General features: G+C 52.4%; 2 protein-coding genes across 2 annotated transcripts in view; one reads left to right on the top strand and one right to left on the bottom strand.

Moving 5' to 3' along the window:
• Positions 1-6,122, top strand: part of LOC104063314 (LIM homeobox transcription factor 1-alpha-like) — a 29,627-nt gene extending 23,505 nt beyond the window's left edge. The window contains exons 4-8 of the mRNA XM_054051944.1: positions 209-366; positions 459-536; positions 1,217-1,349; positions 2,497-2,655; positions 3,699-6,122. Coding sequence (XP_053907919.1) covers positions 209-366; positions 459-536; positions 1,217-1,349; positions 2,497-2,655; positions 3,699-3,853 — 683 coding nt within the window. The 3' untranslated portion in view covers positions 3,854-6,122. The remainder of the gene's footprint in view (positions 1-208; positions 367-458; positions 537-1,216; positions 1,350-2,496; positions 2,656-3,698) is intronic.
• Positions 6,123-9,788: 3,666 nt separating this feature from the next.
• Positions 9,789-12,160, bottom strand: CHCHD5 (coiled-coil-helix-coiled-coil-helix domain containing 5). The gene is made up of 4 exons (XM_054051943.1): positions 12,069-12,160; positions 11,623-11,763; positions 10,763-10,914; positions 9,789-10,216 (listed from the first exon to the last, which is right to left on the bottom strand). Exons 1-3 carry the CDS (start codon positions 12,143-12,145, stop codon positions 10,764-10,766), a joined length of 369 nt encoding a protein of 122 aa, XP_053907918.1. The 5' UTR covers positions 12,146-12,160; the 3' UTR covers positions 9,789-10,216; position 10,763.
• Between the last annotated feature and the right edge of the window lie 32 nt (positions 12,161-12,192).

Below are 12,192 nucleotides of genomic sequence, written 5' to 3'. Positions count from 1 at the left end.
TGGCCTTGCAGCTCTGTCTCTGAGTTGACAGCGTTCCTTGGAGCCACAGCTCAGTCCAGGAGCTTTGCTGGCTTCGTTCTGTGCTCCTGCTCTAAATTTCACCTTGGAAGAAGCAGAACTTGGACAAGTTCCTCTGAATCCTTGCCCTGGGAGATGGTCCAGAGAAGCTGTTCTCTGCTGAATCACCACTCCTGATATTCCATTGCAGTGAAAAGTGAGGATGAGGATGGCAGCCACTCGCACGGCAAAGGCAGCGAGGACAGCAAAGACCACAAGCGCTCCAAGCGCCCACGCACCATCCTGACCACGCAGCAGCGTCGGGCGTTCAAGGCCTCCTTCGAGGTGTCCTCAAAACCTTGCAGAAAGGTATAAAGGAGGTCACTCAGCACAACTGCTGGCTTGGATCCTTTCAAAGTGCAACTTAAGTTCTGATTCAGCTCTCTGGGTTTTGAGGACAGGTAAGAGAGACCCTGGCAGCTGAGACGGGCTTGACGGTGCGGGTGGTACAGGTCTGGTTCCAGAACCAAAGAGCCAAGGTGAGTGGTGGTTCTTGTGCTATCGGTGGGGTCTGGATTCCTGCGGGATAGCTCGCTCGTTCAGTCAAAAGGAAACATGCAATAGCTTTGAAAAGGAGGAAAAAGTGAGAAAAACGGCTATGCAGGACCGTACTATGGGTCCACCTTGTCCTACCACGTGTATCCAGTAGCAAAAGCGTAAAAAGAAATGCAAAAACCAATTAATTATTGATGTTTTCAGGACTGAACATATTTCACATCGGGCTTTTTGTGTTGATTTCTCTTTTTCCACTTGCTTTCTCCCTTTTTATTTTCTTGAAAGACAAGAAGGATGAGGCTATGAGCAACCACTCTATGATTTCATAGACTCATGGAATGGGTTGGGTTGGAAGGGACCTCAAAGCCCATCCAGTTCCACCCTCTGCCATGGGCAGGGACATCTCCCACTGGATCCGGTTGCTCCAAGCCTCATCCAACTTGGCCTTCAACACCTCCAGGGAGGTGGGTCAGCCCCATGTATCTCCAGCAGAGAATGTTGACTGCAGAGGAGTCGCCCACAGAAGTCTGAGTAGGGTTCTGTGGTGGCACTGCTCGATCCCTGTGAAAGGCAGGCAGCAGCTGTCCTCTGCTGGGTTAAATGCAACCCATTCCCATCCTTTCTCAGTCAGAACCTCAAATCCAGGCTCTCAATCTCCTTGCAGATGAAGAAGATCGCTCGTAGGCAACAGCAACAGCAGCAGCAACAGCAGGAGCAGGACCAGCTGGGCAACCCTCGCTTGGGGAGCGGGAGAGGGACCGGGCGCAACAGCAGGCAGAGCAACGATGATAGCGAAGGTGAGGAACTGCTGTGGACAATGACAGCACCAGGGACAGCTGGGTGGGATGGAGAGGATGGACTTGGATGGGTTTGAGAGAGAATGGGGTCAGGAAGAGATCAGAAAAAGCACAGAGAAATAGATTCTTAGAATGCTTGGGTTTGGAAGGGACTTTTGGAGGTCATCCAACCTTCCTGCAGGAGCAGGGACATCTTTAACCAGATCAGGTTGCTCATGAGTTGCAACTGAATTGGTATGGAGATGGGGTAACCACCGGCTGGAAGAACTAGGTGATGTTCAGCGAGACCCGTGGGTACTTGGGACACGGGATGTATCTCTTTTTGAGGAGATGATGGTTCTTTTATGTTGAATATAAGCCCTGAGCCCAGTACCGAGTGGTCCAGAGTCTGTAGAATCAGAGAACTGCTTATATTGGAAAAGGCCTTTAAGATCATGGAGTCCAGCCCTTAACCCAACACTGCCAATTCCACCACTAAACCAGGTCCCTAAGCACCACATCACTACGGCTTTCATACCCCTCCAAGGATGGAGACTCCACCACTGCCCCGCACAGCCACTTCCAATGCTTGGCAACTCTTTAAAGGAAGGAATTTTTCCTAATATCCAACCTAAACCTCCCCTGGATCATGGAATCATTAAAGCTGGAAAAGACCTCTAAGATCATCAAATCCATCAGTCCAACACCCCCAGCCCACCAAACCATGTCCCCAAGTACCATGGCTCCATGTGTTTTGAAGCCTTCCAGGGGTGGAGATTCCACCACTGCCTTGCGCAGCTGCTTCTCTTTCTTCCCAATATCCAACCTAAACCTTCTCACATGCAACTTGAGGCCATTTCTTCTCATCTCATCGCTTGTTCCTTGGGAGAAGTCCAACACCTACCTCACCACAACCTCCTTTCTGGAGCTGCGGAGAGCAATAAGGTCTCCCTCATCCTCCTCCAGGCTAAACAGCCCCAAGGCCCTTAGTTGCTTCCAGGACCTCTGTGCTCCAACCCCTTCGCAGCTCCGTTCCCCCTCTCTGGACACGCTCCAGCAGATACCAAGTTAGCCCATCAAATATCACTGCAGTGATGTCCATAACATTATGGCAACAGTTCTGCTGCGCATCCTTTGCTTCAACCCATCCCACCGGTTGTGTCTTTAGACGGTGCCAGCGTTCATGGCCTGGATGGGCTCATGGTTCCCTACCCCAGGATCCCCCAGCAGCAGCTGCTGCCCCTGGATCAGAACGGCTACAGCACGGACTTGTACAGACAAGGGCTGACGCCGCCCCAGCTGCCTGGAGACCATCTGCATCCCTATGGTAGGAGATCACCTGCATCTCTACGGTAGGAGAGCTCTGTGGAGGTTGTCCTGTCTCTGCACCGAAGCTGCAGGTAGCAGTCCAAGATGGGAAAAGCCAACTCTGCCATGACTGCTGAGGTGCTCCACAGGACTTGGCTTTGTGCTAAGCCCTTCTCAGATGTTTGGTGGGGCCAGAGTCATAGAATCATGGAATGTTTTGGGTTGGAAGGGACTTTAAAGCCCATCCAGTTCCAACCCCATGCCACGGGCAGGGACACCTTCCACTGGATCAGGTTGCTCTAAGTCCCATCCAACCTGGCCTTCAACACCTCCAACACAAACATTATCTTAATGTGATGGCTTAAATGATCTTCACGGCATAGAAACGCCGTCATTGTTCAAGTGGTCCCCCTTTGCTTTGTCACTGGAGTCTCATTTTAAAGCAAACAGACACATTCTGGCCAAAAAATTCATGGTTTGAGAAACATTGTGACCAGTTAAAGTTAAATTTGATGGATTCATAGAATTATAGAATCATTGAATGGTTTGGGTTGGAAGGGACCTCAAAGTCTATCCAGTTTCAGTCCCTGCCGTGGGCAGGGACACTTCCCAATGGATGGAGATGCTCCAAGCCCCATCCAACCTGGCCTTCAACACCTCCAGGGATGGGGCAGCCACCACTGCTCTGGGCAACCTGGGCCAGGGTCTCCCCACCCTCACAGCAAAACGTTTCTTCCCAAGATCTCTTCTCAATCTCCCCTCTTTCAGGTCAAAACCGTTCCCCTCGTCCTTTTCCTGCACTCCCTGATCGAGAGCCCCTCCCCAGCTTTGAGGTCCCAAGCCTGAGCTCTGCTTGGGGCCAGAGAGCAAGCCTGGGGTCTTCCCTCCATCCAACATGAAATATTTGGGTTAGGGAGGAACAAGTTATGCCTAAAGCTGGTTCCATGTGTGGGGCTCACCTTGTACCAGGCCTGTGGGCCACCAGGTGAAACATGACCCTGGTGTCACCTGCAGCTCCCTGTGGGACGTACTTTTGTCCCACTCTTTTCCTTCCTCTTCCAGATTCCGAAGGAGTTTTTCACGACATGGACAGTGACAGCATCAGCCACCTGGGAGACTGCCTGCTGTCAACGGCTGAAGCCAACCTCCTCCAAGCCCGCGTGGGCAACCCCATTGACCGACTCTACTCCATGCAGAGCTCCTACTTCACCTCCTGACCATAGCAAAGCTCCCAGCTCTTCACGAGCATCTTGGATGGATACCGCTTCGAAGTCAGAATGAGGGTGAGGGAGAAAAAACAAAGCCTGAGACCTTCAGAGACGTTCCTCGAGCGCTGCACAATGGAGGAGGCAACTAACCTATGGAGCATTAACCCATGGAGACCTTTCCCAGCCCGAAGGACTTTGGATTGCCTCTCTCCTTTTTTCTAGTCACCAGTAGAGCGATCGTATGATGTTGTTTAGCTGTAACTTTAGCAGTTTGTCCAGTGTTTAAGCTTTTGAGCATTATGTCCCGCAAAACAAAGACTGGCCAAGTTAAGCAGAGCCACCCCTGGAAGCAGGAGGTGCCCTTCCCACAAGAACTCTGTTTATTTAAGTTCTGGTCGCAGCCACGCCACTCGCTGGGCTGGTTTTGCCTCATTTCCCACTCCCAATACAGGCTTCATGGGACAAGGTTAACATTCAACAGTGAAATCCAAGCTCATGAGGCATCTCAGGATGCTACTTTGGAGATTCTCTATGTGGTTGTGGATCAGTTGGACCAGGATAGGTTTTTTAACATTTGATGTTTCAGAAGTGCCCATCAGTTTGGTCCTTAGTTGAAACGGCCACACTCATGTATCTGCTTCAAGAAACCACGGAACACATTCCCTGTCACGTTGAGGGAAGCGCAACGCACCCAGTGACTTCTCCACCACCTTTATGCCTGTCGCTCTGGAAAAGGTCAGTTTTACTCCCTGTACAGACACAATAAAGACGTGTTCTCACAAAATCATGGAATCATTTGGTTGGAAAAGACCTTTGAGATCATCGAGCCCAACTGTACCTGCCCACTACTAAACCATCTCTCCGAGCACCTAATCTGCTTTTAGATACCTCCGTGGATTGGGACTCAATCCCTTCTCTGTGCCGGCCACACTAATTCCTCTTTGTTTCTTCTTTAGAGCAGCAAAGTGAAATGCTTTGACTCTAAACACGTTCCTGCTAGAAAGCCCTTTTTCGGTAGCTCCATCCGCAGGATTTCCCACCTGACTACGTCCTCCCAGCACCTCACTTCCCACCAAGTGAGGAGAGAAAGGAACCGGATTGCAATCACAACGCATCCCTGCTGAGTCACTTAACTCCATTTGGGTTTTGAGAGCAACCCAGGACTCAGCCAAGGGAAAAGCACATCCCTGCCACAGACAGAAAGGAATAATCCAAGTTCTCCACCCATCCTCCTGCCATGAGGCAGTGAGTTACGAGAAGCAGTTGGGCACCTACACAAGAGGCAAGAAAGAGAGGAGAGAACAGAAATCTGGGTTCTTACCAAAGGGAAACGTTATTCTCCTGCCTAGGACCCAGCTCCGTGGTTTGGTTCTTCATAAAAGCGATGGAGACCATGGAAAGGTCCATTTTTCCCTGCTAACGGCCGAAGGAACGTGGTCCTCCAGAACCGACCTGCTCACGTCTGGCTGAACTGAACAACGGGAAGACAACTCTGCAATGGAAATAACGACTGCTTTTTAAACCTCAGAGCTCTGGGAGTCCCAGGACCAGGCTGATTGGTGTCTCTGTAGACGGTGTTTCACTTCTAAGCCTCTTTAGGCTTGTCAGTCAGATTTGAAAGGCGTGTAGACTCCCAAAAAAGAAAGAAAAAAGTTTATTTTTGTTGTTCGCAGTTCCCTGGAACCACACAATCCTGGATTTGGAGAGGAAAGGAGATGCAGTCCTAATCCGTTTTGCTTTTTATCAGGACTTTTTCACCTTCTTGACTACTTCTAGAGAATGAGGAACGCCGGGCGACAGAACCACAGCCTGTTTAAAGTTCACTCCACACTTCTTCACCTTCAATAAAGCTGTGTGAAGGCGACCTGTGCTGATGTGCAGTCACTTCTCCCGGTGTCCTCAGTGCCAGCTTCTGGAGCTGGACTTCCCTTTGCTCTCCGATGATGACGGTAGCCACACACAGAGTTTACAGACACTTTGACCTTTCTTTTGAAGAGGGAAGGGGAAGCCTTTTGCAGGAACAGCTCTTTATGACGTGTGCGCCCAGGTAGATAAGTCCTAGACTGAGGTGCTGCAGCTGGTTGATTCCACCTTGGTGGGACAGTCACCCAAACCACAACAGATCAACTCCTCGAGCTCTTGCACTAGAGACGGGCTCGGTTTAGATTAAGTTTTAAGACAATGTGACGATGAACTCTGTGCAAATTGATGTTTCTCCCGACTCTCGGAGCCAGCTTCCCGCACTGAACCCCCTTCCTTTCCTTCCTCGTGACCCCGTGCTGTGATGTGCCAATGGTTTATTATTTTTTTTTTTCATTGCATGTACATTTGGAAATAAAAAAGAAAAAAAAGAAGTAAATTAAGTGGAAATGTGAAGTTTGCCTCAGCACAGCCCGCACGCACCAGCAGGCAGCTGGCTCCCTGCACGTCCTCATCGGGACAGCCCATCCCTTTCCCAGGAACTGGGTCTCCTGGAGCAAAGGAGCAAGTGGTGTTGGTGGCTGGCAAACTCAACAGGGTCAGTTGCAAAAGGAACAAGAATCCCAATGGGAATCAATAAACTGCAAAGCGTATCCAGAGCTGCGCCCAAAGCTGTGGGACCAGCAGGGGAAGGGAGAGATTCTGCCCCTCTGCTTTGCTCTGGGGAGAACCAACCTGGAGCCCTGCATCCAGTTCTGGAGTTCACAGCACAGGAAAAAGATGGAGCTGTAGGATTGAGGCCAAAGGAGGCCACGGAGAAGATGCGAGAGCTGGAGAACCTCCTGTATGAGAGGCTGGGAGAGTTGGGGTTCTTCAGCCTGGAGGAGGCTGAAAGGACACCTTAGAGCAGCTTCCAGTGTGGAAAGGGGCTCCAGGAAAGCTGGGGAGGGGTTCTTGATCAGGGAGTGCAGGGACAGGGTGAGGGGAAGGGTTTTGAGCTGAAAGAGGGGAGACGGAGATGAGATCTTGGGGAGAAATGTTTTGCTGTGAGGGTGGAGAGGCCCTGGCCCAGAATGCCCAAAGCAGCAGTGGCTGCTCCATCCCTGGAGGTGTTGAAGGCCAGGTTGGATGGGGCTTGGAGCAACCTGATCCAGTGGGAGGTGTCCCTGCCCATGGCAGGGGGTGGAACTGGATGGGCTTTGAGGTCCCTTCCCACCCAAACCATTCCATGACTCTGGAGCCAATCATGAGCACAAGGAAAACGGTGTGGGCAGAGGGAAGTGTTTTGCATCTTTTTGGTCACTCTGTGATCACTTCAGCATAAAACACCTTCTTCTCCCCCTCCAGCTTTCCTGGAGCCCCTTTCCATACTGGAAGCTGCTCTAAGATCTGTCCAGAACCTTTTCTTCTCCAGGCTGAAGAACCCCAACTCTCTCAGCCTGTGCTCATAGGGGAGGTTCTCCATCCCACTGATCATCTCTGTGACCTCCTCTGGCCTCGCTCCATCAGCTCCATGTCCTTCCCAAGCTGAGACCTCCAGAACTGGACCCAGCGCTCCAGGTTTGTTCTCCTCAGAGCAGAGCAGAGCAGAATCCCCTCCCTCGCCCTGCAGGTCCCATGGCTTGGGATGCAGCCCAGGACACGGCTGGCTTTCTGGACTGCGAGCGCGCTTTGCCGATCACCTGGACAGGAGCCAAGCAAAGCAGCCGTGTGTGGGGATGGAATGTGGCTCCGCACAGTGCTCTGCCCTCGGCAGTTGCCCGTTTCAGACCCGGCTCTGCCAGCAGCACTAAATCTGTCCCTGTGACTGCAAAGACCAAAGGAAAAACGCTGATTTATGGTTCCTTTAAGTAAGAGAAGCAGAGTGTAAAACAAGACTATTTTCTGGATGAAAAATTAAAGAGATGGTTTTGTTAGTTCCTCATTCTAAGATCGTGTGTAATTTACCTGATTCGTTTTCAAGTTCCACTTGAAAGAAAAAGTGACATCAACAGGAGTTACAGCAACAGGCTGAACAAAGTCCTGCCACAGTTCACTTCTGGAGATCCAAACCACACAGAAATGGAGGAAAAACAAAGACAAGAATTAACCAACCTCATACACATGGTTTGGGTTGGGAGGGACCTCAAAGCCCATCCAGTTTCACCCCCTGCCACGGACAGGGACACCTCCACTGGATCAGGTTGATCCAAGCCCCATCCAACCTGACCCTCAACATCCCCAACACATATTTTATCTTAACGTGATGGCCGAAATGATCTTCACATCATAGAAACGCTGCTGTTCGTCAAGCGGTTGCCCTTTGCTTTGCCTCCGGAGTCGCATTTTAAGGTGAATGGCCAGTTTGGTCAAAAAAATGCACGTTTTGAGAAACACAGTGACCTTGTGTGTCATCAGCTCATGATGACCACAGCGAGAACCTGGCAGCTCCGTGGTTAATGTGTCAGAGCAAGGAATAACAAGGGAGAGGCAAAACTGGGCTTAAGAGGGGGGCCCAGGGCACCTTAAATGTAATGAGAAATGGCTTTGCTGCCGACAGGCTGACGTTTCAATCCAATGTCAACATGTAGAGCAACTTCGCCCTTGTCTCGCGGCATCCTCGATAAAGCCATCCCCACCACAGCCCTTTCTGACTAACGGGACTGCCTAGTTTCCATAAAACTCCAAAAACTCCCTAAAAATAGAGTTCTCCCCCTTTTCCTGTAGCATTTGGCCTCTCCAAATTCATTTTGAAGCAACCCTCAGCTTTTTCCCCCCAATTTTTCTACCAGAAAACTGCTCTTGATGTTTAAAATGCATTTGATAAAGGGAAATAAAGAGTTTTCTGCATGCTTGTGTGTGTTTTCTTAGCTGTCCACATGCATCCCCGTCACTGCTGAAACGCAGCCAGTCCTGCGAGACACCAGCTTGGTGATTCCGGCTCTGTTGGAAGCTGGAACAGATCAGCTTGAATCTGCTGCAGAGTTAAAACTCTGCCCAACTGCAAAATGCCAAGCACTGCTTGCCAGCCCCAAGGCTCAAAGGCGAAGGCTTGGACTTGTGCCTGGCTGGAACACCAGGAAGGATTAACGCATCCCAGGAAGGGGGTAGGAACCCCTGGGAACCAGGTCCAAGGCAAGTCGCCCTGTCCTCACCCTCTCTCAGAGGTATAAAACACCCTCAGGCACGCAGCAAAGCCATGCTGAACTTCCAGCCAAATACTCTGGTGCTGTACCCACAATTTTCGTGTCATTTCCTCCCTTTTGAGGGTTTAGTTCCCTGGAACTTTTCTGGGAGAGCAAATTCCTGCTTCAAAGAGCAGTAAAGTCGTCACACCGAAGCTGCATTTGTATAATGAGGCGATAGCAGCTCCTTTCTCCCTCCTCAAAACTGGTCTTCAGTGCCCCGAAGGACTCTCCAAGGTTAAACTATTGTTTCTTGTACTGGTTTTTAACTGTTTCCCAGTAGCTACAGCCCCTAAACGCCCTCTTTTTGGAGCTGGGGGTCTGTTCCCCTGTGGGAGAAGCACAGATATACCTCCCACCCTCCTGCTCTGTGGACAGGACGCTCAGTGTGCTGAGGTCAGCAGTTTTCCTGCCGGTGGGAAGACTCCCTCTGCTGTTCTAAACCAGGAGAAGACCTGAACCTATGAACCTCTCCGAGCAACCTCAAAACTGAGATGTTTTCAACCAAAACAAAGTCCCTGTGGTGGGTCCAGCTCTGAGAGCAGCTTCCATCCTCAGTGGGAAAAGCCTGAGCTTCTCTGGGCAACCTGGGCCCCCCCACCCTCACAGAGGAACATTTCTTCCCAAGATTTCTTCTCAATCTCTCCTCTTGCAGCTCAAAATCATTCCCCTCATCCTATCCCTGCCCTCCCCGACCAACAGCCCTTCCCCAGCTTGCCTGGAGGCCCTTTCCAATACTGGAAGCTGCTCTGAGGTCTCCCTGGAGCCTTCTCTTCTCCAGGCTGAACAACCCCAACTCTCCCAGCCTCTCCTCAGACAAGAGGTTTCCTGCCCTCACATCATCTCCGTGGCCTCCTCTGTATCTTCCAAAGTGGTTTGTTTATTGGGATAATAAATATTTTGCTTAATTACCAAAGGAGCTGTTGAAGAAAAGATTGCAGAAGAGAGGTAAGGGTTGATTTTAGCTTTGGACTCCTGGCCGAGCAGGTTGTTGCTGATCCTTTGGTGTCACTTCAACACAGTCTTGTGATTTATTTACTCATAAACGTTTTTAGATGGACAAAACCCAGCGTCATCAACGCATGAGTGAAGAGCGAACGCTCTGACATCTAGCGAGAGCCCTGCTGTCCACTGAAGCTGAGCATAGTGTGATCAGAACCCCACAGGGGCAGCGTTTAGTTTGTCAGCGGAGCGAAAACCCACCCAATCGAGCACAGGATGGATCCTCCTGAATCCAGAAAGGCTTCTCCTTCCCCTCTGAAGATGGATTTATCATTCCAAGGCTCCTCTATGGAAAAAAGAGCACAAATAAAAGCATCAGATAGGCTCCACGCACGCGCAACACCCTCGTTACGATGCGCAGTAGGTTACTACATGCTTAGGAGCACAACATTCTCTTTAACATCGCTCCACAGGCATTTACAGGATCATTATCCAAGCGCTGCAAGCTGATCTATGCTAACAAAACCACTCTATGCAATTACAGCAGGATTGCTTCCAGCCTAGAGCCTTTTCTCACAGGGAATTGGTTTAGCCTGACCTGGATAACAACCAACTCTGTGGCATTCCCATCCACCATGGCCACACATTTATAGCTGCGGACAATTCATGCCACTAAATTCCCACCGTTTTAGCTTAGATAAACTTCCTGGCTGTGCTCTGGGTTCTCCTGAGATGAGAAGGGAGGGCGGGTAGGGGAAAAATGAAGGTTGGTATCTATTCCAGGCTGTATTATTCCATTCCAGCCATTTAAATGAGCTGCTGTGGGACACAGGAGGGCTCTGGAATGCAGGACTAGGAAGAAAGCAGCCCTGCTCGGCATTTGGACACTCACCTCATGTGGAGAGCTTCACCTGGTCGGCACAGAGCAGGAAGGCGTTGACGTGGTCGCTGCAGTTCATGACGGAGGTTTGGTTTTCCTTCAGGCACTGCTCGAAGGCGGTGAACGGCTCCGCACAGTCCTGACGGATCTGCCGTATGATCGGGCTGGGGGATGACAGCAGGATCTCAGCTCCTGGGAACTGCATGTCCTGAAACACCCTGAGCTGACCCTGAAACATCTAGATCTGCACCACCGGGCCCCAAAGCGACCCAGAGAGCCCCCACCGGGCCCCAAAGCGACCCAGAGAGCCCCCACCGGGCCCCAAAGCGACACAGAGAGCCCCCACCGGGCCCCAAAGCGACACAGAGAGCCCCCACCGGAACACAAAGCGACCCAGAGAGCCCCCACCGGGCCCCAAAGCGACACAGAGAGCCCCCACCGGAACACAAAGCGACCCAAAGAGCCCCTACCGGGCCCCAAAGCGACCCAGAGAGTCCCCACCGGGCCCTAAAGCGACACAGAGAGCCCCCACCGGGCCCCAAAGCGACCCAGAGAGTCTCCACCGGGCTCCAAAGCGACACAGAGAGCCCCCACCGGAACACAAAGCGACCCAGAGAGCCCCCACCGGGCCCCAAAGCGACACAGAGAGCCCCCACCGGGCCCCAAAGCGACACAGAGAGCCCCCACCGGGCCCCAAAGCGACCCAGAGAGTCCCCACCGGGCCCCAAAGCGACCCAGAGAGTCCCCACCGGGCCCCAAAGCGACCCAGAGAGCCCCCACCGGGCCCCAAAAGCCACCCGGGCGGCCCCCACCGGGCCCCGACGGGATTCGGGAGGCCCAGCCCGGCCCCAGGCCGCCCGCTCCGCACTCACTGCGCCGCCGCACACCGGGAGATCCCGAGCCGCAGCCGGTGGCAGTCGCTCTGCCAGGTAGCTGGGCTAGCAGCCACGCAGCGCCCGTATTCCTCCATCTCCTGACGGCAGTAGCGGGCCGTGATCTCCAGGGCCGCTTCCCTGCGAGGAGACACCAACGTTAACCGGGGGCAGCGCTCAGTGCAGCCTGGCCCGGTGTCCGCACCACCCGGTACTCACATGCTGCTATTGCACTGGGCTCCCGCACCGCTGTGCGCATGCGCAAGCCGCTTCCGTACGGCTGAGACCATCCGTGCGGCTCTGCGCGTGCGCAAACCCTACCCACATACTCCCCTTCTGGTTCTGCGCATGCGCAAACACCGCCCATATGGCTTTGCGCAGGCAGGGACACCTGGGCCTATGCGCACAGACCATATGGCTCTGCGCATGCGCAATGGTATACGTACGTCTCTGCAGGGACACGGACGGCAGGGCTATCGGCGCCCGTGCACTGCATGAACACGGCCTGTAAGGCTTTGCGCATGCGCAGTGCACCGCTCATGCACACCACCCCCCCTCCTTCCTCCCCCC

The sequence above is a fragment of the Cuculus canorus genome, chromosome 30 (assembly GCF_017976375.1).
Source record: "Cuculus canorus isolate bCucCan1 chromosome 30, bCucCan1.pri, whole genome shotgun sequence".
Taxonomy (NCBI): domain Eukaryota; kingdom Metazoa; phylum Chordata; class Aves; order Cuculiformes; family Cuculidae; genus Cuculus; species Cuculus canorus.
Note: the sequence above shows the minus strand (reverse complement) of the source record. Positions and strands in the feature narration are given on the sequence as shown.